Source organism: Aphis gossypii, chromosome 3, assembly GCF_020184175.1.
Source record: "Aphis gossypii isolate Hap1 chromosome 3, ASM2018417v2, whole genome shotgun sequence".
In the NCBI taxonomy this organism is placed as follows: Eukaryota; Metazoa; Arthropoda; class Insecta; order Hemiptera; family Aphididae; genus Aphis; species Aphis gossypii.
The window spans coordinates 24,658,696-24,676,362 of NC_065532.1; the positions used below are offsets into that span (position 1 = coordinate 24,658,696).

At 28.1% G+C, this 17,667-nt stretch overlaps 2 protein-coding genes across 2 annotated transcripts in view; one reads left to right on the forward strand and one right to left on the reverse strand.

Annotated features, from left to right (window-relative positions):
• Positions 1-5,562, reverse strand: part of LOC114124505 (uncharacterized) — a 58,754-nt gene extending 53,192 nt beyond the window's left edge. Inside the window, exon 1 of the mRNA XM_027987764.2 lies at positions 5,110-5,562. The gene's annotated coding sequence lies outside the window, so the exon portion shown is untranslated. The remainder of the gene's footprint in view (positions 1-5,109) is intronic.
• A 1,654-nt stretch (positions 5,563-7,216) lies between these two features.
• Positions 7,217-17,667, forward strand: part of LOC114124504 (tolloid-like protein 1) — a 50,724-nt gene continuing 40,273 nt past the window's right edge. The window contains exons 1-2 of the mRNA XM_050202849.1: positions 7,217-7,954; positions 8,796-9,026. Coding sequence (XP_050058806.1) covers positions 8,873-9,026 — 154 coding nt within the window. The 5' untranslated portion in view covers positions 7,217-7,954; positions 8,796-8,872. The remainder of the gene's footprint in view (positions 7,955-8,795; positions 9,027-17,667) is intronic.

A 17,667-nucleotide genomic window follows, 5' to 3' on the forward strand; every position in this document is an offset into this window, starting at 1 on the left:
TATACATTATAATTTATAATATTATATCATTTTTGTAATTTAAAAACGTATTTTTGTAAGATAAACATCAAGTAAATAATACTATCTGTATAATAAGATCGGTTTTTGGATTGTGGACAAATATGAATTTAAAAGTAATTCAGTGAAATAAATTCAGAAAACAGCATTGCAGTTATTATCATAGGTAATATGGCTAACACTTAATTGCACGAGTCTTATATTAAGCCGATAAAACCGTAACAAGATAACCAATGTCAATCCGCTTAAACATAATAAATTTACTATATCTTATACGTTATATATATACGGTACAAGTCATAAAGAGGTCATCGTATAAATCTATAATGTAAATTTTAGAAGCAAAAAATTCGTTATTTTCAGCCTTTACCTTCTCCGATTTTAATATGGTATATTTATGTTTATAATTATATAGGTATATATAATATTATATTTAATAAATTTTAATTTATTTATATGTTTTCATTCATAAGTATAAATCTTATTGTATAATAATGTATACAGATTGTAAATATTCATTTTTTTAAAAAAAATAAAAAAAAAAAAAAAAAAGTATCAATATCACTTCACTTATAAGTTTTTATAGACAGAAATTCATAGAATACATGTAACAACCTATTTCTTGCATTATGGACATAAACTATGGATTTATGAACTAAAATATTTTCGCAGTTAGTATTATTACTATAGATAACTCCACATCAATATACGTCATATGCCATAATTCATGAACTACAATACTACATAATATTATCATTCGTCAGTCATACAAATTTTATGAATTTTATTAAAATGATATTCTTAAATTACTTTTTAACGTCCTCTTTAACCCAATTATAGTTTTAATGATTTCTTCAATATTCTACTTATTTTGTTAAAAATCGGACATAGACACTAATTTCACAAAGTCCAATTACACAAATGAAAAAACACAAATTTTTAAGCTCATAAAACATTTTGAATTGGATGTATTAAATCTTGGAAAAAATCATGGAGAAAACTATTTCATAACAGCTGTTATTAAGTAATACCCACAGAGTTCACTAAATGGTTTTCGTAACATTCGTGAGCACTAAATTTGTTAATAATTTCGAATACTGTCTTCTAGAGAGCCTATATAATATAGTATTTATAATATATTACTATGTAGGCTCTCTACTATCTTCTAATCTTCAACCTACAACCGTTTTTTATCTTAATAAATAATACTGTTAACAGCAGTTTTCTTCGCATAATATAGCAGTATTTATCACAAAAAATAAAATAAATAAATAGTCTACAATGTTTATCCAACGGATGAATTATTTTTAATGTTAAAACATGTTGGTACTTATTTAATTCAAAAATCAAATGTATAATAAATCAATTCAATTTATGTCATATATTAGGAGTGTGTATATATTTATATGAATAGGTATATAAAATGCATAGATTAATCACTGCAGACCGGTGGCACAAATGCCCTACGGAACACAACTCGGCATCAAATATCAATACATGTAAGTAATTTAAAATAAAATATACCTGTCTATAATGACGTATCACGAATCACTATTTGATTGATATTGATTTTAAGTTATGAGTTTTTGTCTACGCTATACTTCAAATTCAAACATGTGAAGACGTGATATATGGATAGGAACCACATGGTATACACTATACGATCTACATAACTAAATCTATAGTAATACCAACATGGCAACTTTATGATTGCTGCATACTGCATAGTGCATACTATATATTATATAATTAACCTACAACCTACTTCACGAGTTTGTATTAGTCCCTGCAGGTAGATGGTTTGGTTTCAATATTTGTGTTTGCGGCCCCTTTCGCCATGACTAATACATTTTAAATTTCTCTCGACTCACCGGAATAAGAAACGTTAATGCAAGTAGAGTACTTGTATAATGTATATACATAACATCCATTGATTGTATGCTCTTGGGGGATAAACGCGTACGAAGAGTTCGGATCGACAGACTATATAATCCACGGTTATTGTGATGCACTTGGGATTCGATCATTAGCAATAGGAAAAGTACAAAGATGTCCAGTTGCGTCCCAGAAATTATTTCAAAATGAAATAGTTATTTAATAGTTAAATAAAACTTAAATAAGACTTGTATCCCTACAAAGTATTTGAATTGAAATTGAAGAAATATATTAAATAATTAGACTCATAAAATATTTGTGTAAGTTATATTATATTTAATACTAAATATATATGATTTCCAAATAGTCGTTTTTAAATAAAATATGATACACTGTAAGAAATACTGAAAAATTAAATTCACACACAAAAAAGATGTGTTAATTAGTGTTTGAGAATTCATTTAATATTTTTTCTTGCGACCATTTTTCACGCCTTTACCATCCCTGTTGGCAACCGTCACACAAATATCAGCACCTACCAAAATTCCACTTAACACGACTCAAGATAACCTAACCAACGACTCTACACATGCATGGGTGTAATTCGTCTTTGTGTAGCATATATCGAAAATGTAAATTACCAAGTATACACTATAATCACTACAGTATGTACAATGTACACTGTACGTATACACAATATTACCTACTTTTTTTTATCGTAAGCGATATTTCGTAACGTCATTGGAACATGCTTTGTGTCGACATGCCGCCGTAAAATGTTTTAAAATAAATAAATCCTACTATATATCAACAACCGTTGAGAACTCGTGTAATATTATGGTCTAATATTTCAATACGACATTGAATGCATTAATAATTTAAATTAATATATCGTGTAAATTCACTAAAATAAATAATAGTAGTAGTAGTATTATTTTATAATAAATAGTATTAATGTATTATAATAATTGTTTAATTGCAAAGTAGGTACATTTCTATAAAATACAATTGCAAATATCCAAGTAGGTCAAGAATAGGGTGGATAGGGCGGTTGCCGTCAAAAACATATACCTAAAATTTATTTTTCTCATTTTGAAAAAACATTTATAGCCTATACCAGGGATGGGGAACTGGCGGCCCGCGTACTTTTTTTATCTGGCCCGAGCTACATTTTCAAATTACTTCATACAATTTTCAACTACAGACATAGAAGTGGATTTTACTAAATTGTCTATTGAAAAACCTCATCCTCAAGTATCACATTAAATAATAATTGTAAATATAAATAAATAAAGATAAAAAATAAATATTAGTAAATTTGAAGGACCTTTTTTTTTTGCTTTTTCCTATGCACTGCGGCCCGCTAGATTTTTAAGTACTTAAAAGTGGCACGCTAGTTACTTTGAGTTGCCCATACCTGGCCTATACTATGAAAAAACCTCGAAAAAAACTTACAATGTTTGCCATTTATATTCGAACAGGATTTGGTTATATGGTATCCAGTACAGGGCCTCAGGACACATTGAATTGGATAAATTACCTATTACCTACTCGTGACTAGTGCCGATGAACGGTTACAATTTGCTTACGGAGAGAACGTTCTGTGTCCGACTATAATATACTAATTTTTATTGTAGCTTTAATATCAGCTTCAAATATCAAACATAATAATTAACAGTGTAGGAAGGTACTGTTATAAATGTTTTCAAAGAATTGTGTGCGTTTACAAGCAGTAGGAATTATGTTAATGTGTATTAGAATTTGTTTTTAATTTTATATATTGTAATTTTCATATAGGTATATTTTATTATTATAGGTATATAATAGGTAAATATATACCATACCTATATTAAATTATAGTATAATATTATAAGAGAGAAAATATTCAGTTCCATTTCTGAAAATGAAATATTCTACGTCCTAGTCTCGTATTATAAACGTTTTATCATACTCATGCGTTATAAATTATAATAGGTAATATATATTTATAAGCTATAAAGTATATAGTACGCCCATATACATATTGTAATATAAATTGTGTAACTTTTGTCATAACAAAACTTACGTTATAAATTAAATATTTGTCTTTGTTTTCAAAATGTTTAAGTAGTTCGTTAATACTCAAAATATATGCCATACATGCATATTTTTCATTAGATATATTAATATCAACATCAATGGTTCTAAAATCGTGATGTAATCAAATGTTTAATTATATTTTTAATCATTTACTAAAAGTCCGTTAGGTACCCACCGTTAGCATTTTCTATCTGAGATATTTCGAACGTCCAGTGATTGTTCTTAGAAAAAAAAAGTTATGTTTGAATATTTGTGATCGAAGATAATATTTCAATACCATAGTAAGATAAGTCTTTGATTTCAAATCGCATTACTGTTATCTCTGTTACACAGCATTCTTGCTTTCTGTGCATAAAAACATTCATAGTACTTACCGAACCTATGTTGAACATTTAACCTACGTTTAATACTCTGAATAAATTCAAAATTGTAGCAAATTAACTTTTACATTATACATTATACCTATTTATATCATAATAATTATATGTATATCACCGGGTATTCAGTTGCAATATTTCAAGGTCAACAAATTCTATAATATGTATAGATAGTAAGTACTAAGTATGCAAGTATAGTTTATGGTACAATGATTCGTCAAATTGTTATAAATTATAAAAATACTAAGAGTCAATGGAGAAACCATATTTTATTTCGAGTGTAGTTAAAACTTAAAATTCTCGATATTCACTCATTCTTGGGAAAAGCTTAACTACCTATCACTACATTCGTTGACGGATTTTGTCATGCGTACCCACTACGGCACTACCCCACTACTCTTATGTAAATGAAGTGTAGTTTCCAATCATTATTAATTCACAATTTTGGTGACCAAAAATGTCAGTCGAGGATGAAAGTGATTAGGTACGGGAAATGTTAATTGACACTTGATGGTAAATAAATTTTATTAAATACTATACTCTATGTTGGTAAGTACTAAAATGTACTCAAAGCACATATCACTATAAAGTGGAATCATTGGAGTTTTTAATGCCGGAAAAAACGTTTTAACTGTATAGTTAGTCCCAATTTTTGTGAAAAATTTATTCCGATTTATACATATATATTACATAATAATTTTAATTCATCCGTTGCGACAAAATATATCCGACGTAAGTAAGCAATGTCATTTTTTCTTACCTTTACCGTGCGAATTTGTCACTCCTGCACTTCGATTCAAATACGGTCGTTGGCCGACCACTGCGACTGAGCTGCTTCCATGGAAAAGAAGAATCTCTATTGGCCGAATTCCGGTACGCTTTGTGTGCCGTGTCCACGGAGAACTTTTTTTCACTAAACTTCTTTTGCGACCACTCGCGCGATTATTGAAATCAGAAAACGAGTAACACGGTAATAAACAAACAAATTCAGCGATAGTCACGTACAGCCGAACTGTTGTATAGAAGGGCCGACTGCTCACATTATAACATCATAATACGCGTTAAAGGAACGTTAAACCGAACGACAAAAACAACAAAACCCAGACCGACGACGAACCGATTGTAAAACGTTCGTCAACCTGCCGCCGACGTCGCCGCACGTTTACCTCTAGTCTCCACCAGTCCACCGCGGGAACCACAACTGACCGGCCCAACAACCACCACCACCACCACCGCGGTATTCACCTTGGCCGTAACCGCAGTTACTGCTGCCGCCGAATCCCCACTACAGTTACTATATTATAGTGTTCTTAGTATTTTCCGTATGTGCGCGCGCGCTCGTGCGTGTGTGTGACGTGTGTATGAACTGCATGAAGTGTTCGAATTGTCTGCGACTGCACACTACACACACGCCTATCGCGTAATGTTTACTCACGTGTATGTTGACTGTTTAAATTGTATGAGGTACATCGTCGTCGTCTTTTATTGACGATTTGAAAAAATAAGATTTTTACTCCATTTTTGTGTCCTCAAGAAAACATTACTATTATTGAGCACTGGTAGTATTACTAACACAGGTGCATTGAGCGGGAACTTACTGCCGATATAATATTATTACGTCGATTCCATCGCTTTCGTTTTACTCGTATAGATCGCATGCGCGGCGTTTTTCTCTCTCTCGGCCGTTTACAACAAATAGGTATACACCGAAAACCGGTCCACTCGGATACCTGGTTCGTGGTAGGAGTGTACCTGTGTGGTCAACACTGTTGATATTATATGTCGTATTGATGCATGTGCGTGTGTGTATGTGTGAGTGTGTGTAAGAATAATAATAAAAAAATCTTTAGCCCACACTACTGCCAGTCGAACCGACCCCACACAGCCGCTGATGTGCCTGAACACCACTGCAAGCACAATTGAAATGCCGTTTCTAAAAATTTATTCGACTTCATGTGTCAGGTTTGTGCAATGGCGAAAGGCCAAGGACTTGTGCTCTGCAACTATGTTAAAGTGCGTACTGGGTATTTCTTTTCTTTTTGTCTTTGTCCTCACCACCCCCGCGCACACGCCATCACACTGTTTGGGATAATTACGACGACGAACAACACTATCGCCGCCACCGCAATAAATGATCTATTTTTTTTTTATGCGTATCCCAGTACAGGCGCTTTTAAAATACGATTTATCACCCCGCGTGTTTTTTTCGCGTGGAATGTTGTACCTACGTACACAAGATTGTGTTTAACTAGTACAATAAGTACTGCGCTTGTACGATAGCTATCTGATGACTGACATCGATTTTATAAAATAAAAAGGAGTCTTATAGGCAGATATAATATTAAGAGTGAGATTGAAAAACGAAAATCATGAGGTGAAAATTGCGATTTGGCGTTATCCTGGCTATGATGGGATCGTCTAACGACGTACGCACTATTGGTAAACGAAATTGTAGCGAGGGAAGTGTGATGACTAAGTGCAAAAAGGGTGCATTGCAAATCGCTGTTTACTAAAAACACTATTATTAAATGACGTCATAATATTGTGTTGCCGGATCCGGATGATATGTGCGAAAAATATATTACGTCAAAACAAAACCATTAAAACTGCAACGTACAGGTTGCATCGAATATCTTTTGTCTTTGCGTGTTATATTCGAACCTATTACGGTAACTCGAAATGTCATTTATATTTCCTGTTTGTGCAACATTATGAACATTTTAATATACGTATGAATATAGTAGTACGTATTTAAAATTTTTAGTTATTATGACGTTTATATTATTCCTAATTGTATTATTATTATATAAAATGTATACAATAATATACTTAATTAATATTAAACAATACTGTAAATAATAACATTTCGATTCAAAAAGATAGGAATTTTATAATTTTTAGCACTATTATGTTTGTATTTCCGATAAAATTTGGCTTAAATGAAAACATTATTATGCATCGACGGCAGATTTCATAACTGCTGTTATTGTTAGTATTATTACAGACCGGTCGATTTTAGTATTTATCAGTGTTAGTCGAACATTTGTCATTTAGCCGTGTAATAATAATAATTATAATAATAAAAATATTTGCTGTCATTTAAATTACACATCGTCTAAAGAATAATAAGTTAGTGCATTTAATATTGCATTACAAAGCGATACAGTGTGTGGCGACAATATTATAGGCTCGACAGGACGTGTGATAGGCATGTCAATATTTATGGTACACGGCGTCGGCGGCGGCAAACGCGGGAGATTGATACGGCGAAAGAGGGTGGATAAAAATTGGTCATATAGGTACAGGCGCATCGCGTCTCGCGGGAGCTCTTTAGTAGTAACCGTAGAAGTACTCGTGTCGGGCGTAGTACGTACTGCGTCGTTCCGTAGGCTCACGAGCCGGTCGTTTCGTGTTCGCGTTCGTATTATAATATTATAATTAAATGATACTGAAATATTACATCGTCGAGTGTGATAATAATAATTAATAAAAGTCTAATTTACAGTATTGTCGTAATACTTTTTTTCTGACGTGTTTAATTCGATAAAATTATTTATTTATTTTTATTCGTTCGAAAATCACCAACACGTACAACAAATACAACTGTAAGTATCTATACCGTTTAATATAATATTATTATAGTTTGTATGATATGTATATTTTTTTCGTCAGATGTGTTTCGATTTTAACCTAGGTATATAGATACTTTATAGTACCCATATATCACGAACGAGATTAAAATATTCTTGTTTTTAAATTAACCGATTTTCACTAATTTGACAGAACATTGAACAGAAAAAAACTGATAGCTATATTATTATCATTATTTTTAATATTAAATAAAATCAGTAATGCAACCTTTCGAAATTATGTACGTTTCAATATTTTTCTCTAATCAGTACCGATCACCCTATGTATTAGATAAGACAAATTATGTTATCTTACCATTTTTGTATACGATTTTGGAAAATTAAACGGATAACGACCATATAATGAAAAATTAACTCAGTGGTATTATTTTATCAAATCATAATCGGTTCACAATAATTTTACTTATTAAAAAATATTATCTATTTCAATCGACAAACATTATTGAATGAGAATCAATACTACTGTTAATAAACTCTAAATACCTACCGTTTTTCTCATATCCAAAACGTCCGTGGACTTTGTGATATAGGTACACATGAGGAAAAGAAACGAGGCCACGTTATATTTTCTGAATCATAAAATAAAAAATGTAATATTAGAGTATTATAATAATAATAATACTTGTGATAAGATCGGTGTTTTATAATAATTATATTATGCTTAACGTGAGCGTGTAGAAAATAGTTCGTTATTAATATTATTTCAATAAATACATTTCTTGTTATATTAAAAAGTAAATAGTATTTATAAAATATATACGAAAATAGATGATATTAATTATATTTCCTCGTACAGGATAACATGCAGATAATGATCATCGTCAAGCAGTATAATTGAGCACTAACCAGGAGGGACGACACTCGAGAGTCGCTATGGAGGCGGCCGGAGGGTTCCTCTTGTTTATCCGCGTTTTAGCGGGATTATGGCTTACAGTCGATTGTTCCAAGTTCACCGCCGATGAACTGCTTTGCGCGATTTACCCGAAAAAAATATCTAATGATGTCGATTTAGACCCCTGCAAAGCCGGTAAGTAACGATGTTAAAAAAAAGGAATAAAAGAAAAGAAATGGCTTATATTAGCTTGTGTATATATATATATATGAACATGTCCCGTGGGGTCCGTGTAGATTTGGTGTACACTGTTTGGGGTGCCGTTTGACACATTTTTCTTATAAACGTTCTCGAGGGGGTGGTATTTCTTAGTCGTTTGCAGTTTTATATAGTAGTTAGGTACCTACTATACTTATACCTAGGTATAGAGAGGATTTTTCACAGTGTCTTAAAAAAGGTCAGAATAACTCCGTTTTGGTAAACTACTTAGGATAAAGTAAAAAGAAAAGTAATTATTGAATGACATTCTTCTTTCCTCTGGATAATTGTCATAGTATTCGTATTTGCCGCTGGACTTAGGTCGTTAAAATACGTAATGTCGATGAACTCTATATTATTGTAGGTCTTATGTATGTGATTTTCCATTCAATTATACTTGGTTTGTTATAGTGATATTATTATTAATTTTATTTTCGAGTAGAAAAAAATGTGCAGGTTTCTTAAATCCAAATATCTAACGCACAAAAATGATGTATTGTAATAATACAACAATGGTTAAAAAAATAGTATTTCAAAAAAACAAAATACTAATCTTAAAATATATGTTTGACCATACTCACGAATTATAACTTATAACAGTTTTTAAATCATTATCATAATATTATACCTCATTATTTTGTACAATGTACATACAGGTATAAATACAAAGTAGACATAAAATATTTTTTCATTTTATACCAATATAACATAATAATTATTATTGATATAAAATTAATTAAAATACTTTGTAGTTGAGCATATGTCTATTTCTTTTTAAGTAAATAACTTAAATCCATGATTAAAAATAATATAATAAACCTTTAGAATTCGTATTTCTTCAAACATCAAATAGAGATTTTCAAGTACTATTATAATTAATACTTTTATAAATCAATAATCCTGTCATTAGAATTCGTTTTTTTTTCTAATGCATATCATTTTATATTTTTTTTTTTTATATATTCCATAGATATTTTAAAGCTTTTAAGATACTTACAACCTACTTCCATTTAAATTATAATATTCTCAGTGTTAGTTACTACAAACGTTATTAACATAGTTATATGTATTATAGTATTTATCAGAATAATATGCAGTAGGTAGAGCCGTAGAGGTATACATTTTGAATTAAAGCAAGATGTCAATTTATCTTATACATAGATTTTTGCCAATTTACATTATCTATTTTACTTAAATACAAATTATATATGCTCGAGTGTACCTATATTCTAATATTTTGATATTAACATTTAACACTACACTGCAGACTTATAATACAGCTGTACCAATTACTTTATCTAAAATACATAGTATAATAAAATATTATTTTGGCAAGACGACCTTCATTAACATAAAATCCTTCGACATTATATTTTTCTTTGTCACTTATTTACTAAAGATAAATTAAATTTTCTATTTATTAATATGTATGTTAAATAAACATTCATTTTAACTCTGTGAAAAGTCATAATATGTAAGTATGTATAGAAAATATGTTTTACAAATTTGTTTTTAATTAGGATTTGGTAATATGACATTCACATAAAATATAGATAAGTTTAAATTGCTTTAAACCTAAACTAACTCAACTTCAACCTTATAATGTGATTTATTTTTGTAAAATAATAATAAAATGTACTACAAAAATATAATATGTATTATGTACAATGTACAAATTGGAAAGGTATTAAAGAGGTACCTATAATAACTTAATACTATGAATATTTATTCTGTGATTTAGCTAATTTTGTAAACAGTATTCTTAAATTGAAAATATCATAATTAAAAGATATTATCATTAATTTTCATATGAAAATACGAAATCCTAAATTAAAATAAGTATAGTTCCTACGTATTTTATTATATTATAGACTAAGTATTATATACTTTTACACATTATATTACCTAATATTCAGTTATTAATTCAATTAATTTATAAAAACCATAAGATTATTACGTTAGAATATTATGTATATTATTTTTTTTTAAAAGAATAACTTTACAAATCTGACTTGTATCTGACTCTAAAATGTAAAATTTATTATTCTAAATTTCTAACTTTTTACTTTATAAACGAATTAAAAGAATTAAAAAATATTTGGCGAATTTTTTTTCTCAAGTGACAAATAGGCAACGCATGATACGTATAACATACACTTTAACATCATTTATAATATAAATAATAAAATGAAGAAAAACAATTAACTAAATTGAAGATAATATAGTATTAAATTAGTTTTATTAATAACTATATTATTCTATACAGTATATAATTAGTATTTAGCAGAATAAACAGTAATTAAAAAGAGTTTTACGTGTATATCAACACGTCGAGGTCATTTCATAGTTAAAGTAAACATATTAAACTCTATTAATTACTATATTATGATTTATGAAGTTATGACCTATTCTTCGCAAAAATTAGCGAAGATTGTTATTAGTCTGGCATTTCCTTGGGACTGCAGTATTGGTATATTGTACCTAATTCCGTTTAATATTAATCATTATGTGATAGTTTTGAAATATATATCCACATAATATGTCTTACAGTGAGCAGTTACAGTATGTAGTTTGTAGTCAGAAGTCTGTATGCACTATGCAGTATGCACATATAATATTCTTTATAATGCAATAAAACATCTAAATATGTTATAAAATGGATGTATAGAACTGTATAAATAATATTTGTACATTAAGTTTGGATTGCAATCGAATTGTTGAATGTTCTATTTATTCATATTTAAGTATAAAAACAAGTCATATTAAAAATTATTACAAAAATTAATTATTAACTACTATAGTGATCGGATTTTTATTATTTTACATATTTGTTTCTAGTATTTGTACTTAAATGGGAGTAAGAAATATTTATGATTCATGAAACAAAATTCGTAGAAACAATTTTATTTTGCATAAAAAACCTTTTTTTATTTGTTAGAGAATAATATTTAATACCTACGTTAAAGAATATTTGAGAATAAAAAATATTTATATTATTTATTATTTTAAATATTTTATTTTTGTAAATATTTTTCCTAAAAATTATTGATAATTATATTACACATTATTAATTTTATGTACCATTTATGCACGAATTAATTTTTATTGGAAATAAAATAAATTTTAATTGAATAAATAATAATAAAAAATAATATATTTTTTCTACTGAATATTAAAAGAATATTTTGGGTTTTTAAGGACATAAAAAATAATTTTAAGGGAGTTTAAATCCGACCTTTACTATAAATTATATTTAAAAAAATTTTAATTTGTAATATTTACATACATATTGATAACACACTTGAAAATTAAAATATCGTAAAACCTCATAGTAAAACACAGATAATGTTTTTACCTTAAGTTCGATAATAGGTCAATTCACTGTATTATTAAAGGTTAATACACAAAATAAGAAATGTTGAATACAAATTTGCTATGCTATACGTTTGTAAGACGGAAGTAACACATACAGGTGTGGCGTCCTTTTAATATTTAATAATATTGTAACACGTGTACCTATTTAATGAACATCTAGCTAATTTCAGATATTATGTTATCTACATAATATTATATTTATGTAAAAGATTATATTAAAATAGAATATAAATATTATCAATCGTAATATTAATATCCGTTTATATTATCAAATGTACACATTGCATTATTGTAAAGTTATAATAATTATTATACTAATGATTAATGAATGATAAATATTAAATAAAACAATAAAAAAATATTTTATACCTAATAGATTTACCATAATATTTTCTCGCAACATCAACTCGGCTAATTACATATTTTTATTTTACACAGAACTCGAAAACTATTTAGGTATGTATTTTTTTTTTAAATTTATATTCATGTTTAAAATGTTTGAGAAAAATTATTTTGTTAAACATTGTTTGATAATCCAGAATTTACCTATATATGTTAACAGTTTGAATATTAAATATTCATACAACTCATTTTTATCGATTTTAAAATACTTATAATATTGTATAACTATAACATATAAACATTATAAACATAATATAATTAATATTTATCAAAATAAAAATTCCTATTAAATTAATTTGATTATTTTGGACCCCATATTTTAAGATAGTAACGAATTTTACCAATAATAAGCAAGGGGTTTTATTTTATTTTGATTTTATAATAAATGCAAAATGTACCAAAAAAATCAAATATGCACATGGCAACCAGTTTTTGTGGTGTAAAGCATATTTCGCATAAAGAACTCATAAGTCATATTAGGTATATTTACCGTGTTATACTTAGTGTAAATAAATAAAAGTTCGGCTACACATAATTTTGGTAGTATTCGTAAAACTTGAATAATCAATAAACATTCTTTAGTGATCAAATTAATTTAGATGCCAGCTGTACACATTCGCGATATTTTTTATTACTCACTTCGTTGCCCGTTAAAAATGACAATTCTATATAATATGATTCGAATTTTGATTAATTTGTTATTTAATATTCGGTTTAACGGTGTTCAAAACTTATATATTTTCATTGACCGTTTTGATTCTCAAAAATCTTGTGAAACCACCACTTTAATATGCGAATTTTGTAAAATGCTTTCTTATTGCACACTAAATTTGTGGTACGATTTTACGAATGTACCGTGTAAATTTTAAGCATCGATCTATCATTGTTCAGGCTCTACGTTTATTAGTCAGTGAGTTACTCAAGTCATAATATTATAGTCATTCTGCTTGTCGTTGCCGTGAGACTCCCTTATGATTATGCGAGCAGTATATTATCATGTAGGCAATCCACACATGGTGGATTGCGGACCCCGCGAGATGTGTACGTAAGCTTATAATTTCTAACACTTAAGTTTCAAAGTTATATCATTTTTTTATTTTACTACGGTGGGTAAAATACAATAATGTGCCATCTCGTAATTTTTATATTGTTGCCTGTTGGTAAAACAATAAAACTTGGTATAACTTGTTATGTTAGTTTATTGCTATGAATTTGAAATTTACTGTAGACATTGACTTATTTTGCTAATTCTTATTTTTGTTGTTATGGTTTTAACAAAATATAACAACAGGTCTATAATTATTATATTCAATCATAATCAATAGTGACCTTAATATAGTTTATTTTCTTGCTGGACTGCAGTGACAGTTGTTGTTTTTTTACATCCAGATTCCGAAGTTTTCTGGTGGATTTTACTAAAATTGTACTACATAACTACATAAGCACCTTCTCTTGCGACCAATAGGAGCGAATCATCAACTTTTTAAAAATTTTCTTTCGTAAAAACCTTCTCCAGACAATAACAAATACTCCTAAAAAATAATTAGCGAAATCGGTTCAGCTATTCTCAATTGATGAATTTTTATATATTTTTGTCTCCATTTTTATATATAAAGATTTTTAATTTCTTTTTTTACTATGACAACGATTTAAGTTTGTATGTCTATTTGCATGCATTTTTAAAAACATTTTAAATAAATGATTTATTTTATTTAAATGGTTGCCATTGACTACCAAAAATAATTTAGTTGACTATTTGCTGGATAGATGGCGCTTCTGTAATTTCATCACCACCTCGTCATATTTCTCTAACCCGATAACTTTCTCAAATTTTTCGTCCGTAAGAACCTTCTCCTGGCAATAACGACCCAAACAAAAAAAGAATGAGCGAAATCGGTCCAGGCGTTGTTGAGTTATGCGCTTACAACACTTTTGCGATTCATTTTTATATTATAGAGATAGAATAATATTATAAACGTACAAACTAAAATTCAATTTTCAATTTTCGACTTGTACACTCTAGCTTGTTATACGCTTAGCACAAGAGTAACGTTGAAGTATAACTCATAGGAAAATTTATTGATTTAAATTTGCACGTCTTATATCTACACGAATTCGACTTACTGACTCACCATGACAATCAGTTATACTATAACTATATAATATACAAATACCATATTACGATTATAGTTATTATAACTTATTAGTTATTACTATTATTACAATAAATAAATGATTCGAACATCGTCATGAGTCAATTATGTATACCAGTTAAAGATATATAGTTTTACACGTACCCTATTCTGTTGAAGCCTACGGCAGTAGTCTTAACTCATTCGGGGGTTGAACTTCTTTGAATTTTATGCAAATGAAATTGACTTATTATAATTCCGCCTATCGCTTTGAGGCATCTTTGAGGATGACTGTTAATGTGTAACTTGGTGGACGAACATAGCGAGGGTATATAATGCAATTTTAGTTATATTAATAGGTTTCGTTAACAAAAGTTAAGATATTTCAATCAAAATACTACCACATCATCTGGATGAGTGAGAAAATTAGGCTTGTCTCGTTCAAATTTTCTTGAATTAACGATAAATTATTATATTATTTTCTTGACCTAAATATCATAGTACGTTATTAATTTCGTTTTTATTTTCATTGCTTCTAAATATCATTTATATACTTATTATGTGTTACTTATCTACTTACCTATTCGATTATACGATGCACACGTACGCCATGCGAATCGCTGTACCGTATAATTATTACACACATCAAACCGCACACATTTTCGAATTTTTTTTCTGTATCATACGCGTTTTAAAAAGAACTGTTCCGCGTATAGTATAACCATAGAATGTATAAAAAATAATATACATTTATTGTTTGTATAGTATAAGTGTAATATACGTACTTAAATAAGTAATTACACAGTGTACATACTGTATTGAAGATATATCTCATTATTATTATTTCTTTTTTTATATACTTTGTTAAAAAACATGTTATTTAAAATACTTTATATAAATTTCATACCAGCGAAAGTCCTTTTTTATCAGTATACATACACTTATGATACTTAGATATACGCCTATAACGGGTGTTAATAATAAAATATTCTTAACAGAGTTTATTTGTCAAATTCGATTTGGTTTTTTTTTAGAACTAATTCTAGAAGTGAATTATATTATAGAACTTCAAAAGCATATTATTTTATATTGCGCCCAACGCATTTTAAGAAAAAATAAAAAAATATTATAAAATATCCCGTCCGAAATAATGAATTTAAATAATATAATGATGTGATTTTAAATATCATATAATTAGACACTACAGTTAATGATATAATAGTAAATATTTAGTACTTAGTATACCTTTATATTGTATTATATGATGGCAAGAATAATCGAAAGCACTCGTTTTATATATTCAATATAATACTAAAAACTTGTTAAGAATTTATAGTAAAATTTTACTAAAAAATAATATCTGAACTAATTTTTCATTGGTTTGATTTTCTTGAAATTTTGAATATATAAATAACGGAGGTTGAAACGTGTTTCTAAACTTGTTTAAAACGCACACACTAAAATCTTCTAATCCGTATTATACTTAACGCTCACTATACTGCTAGATTGTGTAATGTATAAACTATAAAGTATATTATAATGTGCAGGGTCAATCGAGTTAACACTGGATACATTGTTAGTTGTTACGCAAATCAGTATTTCGTTCTTGATTGATGTACCTACCAACTTACTACCTATATAGAATGCATATAGGTTCAATAATATATAAACGATTTCTATTCAAGAATTCTATATAGTACTTATAATACTTGTGTAGTGGTTAAGGGACGCGTTTATCACGTAAATTAACGATATTATTATCTATTCTTAATCCAGGCATTAAGGAAAAAGGCACGTTCTGTCTACAAGGTACCTACTGAAAGTCAGTAAAATGGTTTCGCGTGCCTTATATATATATATATATCATTCAGATTCTTGGGATAATAAGTTATAAATCTTTCCGGCTAGCTGCAAGTATAATATGAATAAACGTATATTGCATATTACTATGTAATTATAATAATGTATAAAAAAAATACCAATTGCAACGAAATAAAAATATATAACTAAAGGTAGTTGCGTGATTTTCATACAGGGAACAAAACAGCGCGTTTATGTATATAATATAACTGATATTTTGTGGTATATAGAGACATGACGATTAAGTTCCTCGAGGCGTTGTATTAATTTTAATAACATTTAAAATAAGTGAATATCAAACTATTAAGGCTAGATTAAAAAAATAAACTATTTTATTAACATTGGGTTGGGTTTATACATACGTTAAAAATATTTTACCGGAATTTCTAGTCTGCATTATCGAAATATTAAAAAAATTCTAGATCGTTATCTGGAATTTGCTTTAAACACATAGTATATTATTCTGGATTATGCTAAAAATCTGAAAACACAAATCATTCTTTTTTTAAGTGACGATCATTATTATAGAATCTGACTATTTATAATATTTAAAAATCTATAAATTATATTTTGTTCAGGAAAGGTAAATTATGATCGTGTTATAAATAATTATTAAATAAATATTTTATAAATTTATTATAACAATTCACGAATAATTGGTTTTAAAATTAGATAATTTAATTGATTGTATATTAAAACTATAAATAAATAGATATATAAATATACAATAAGTTTAATAAGTGTAGACAATATTATAACCATGGTAATATATTTTTTTAACCGTTTTTAGATTCTGAGCGGATCAATAT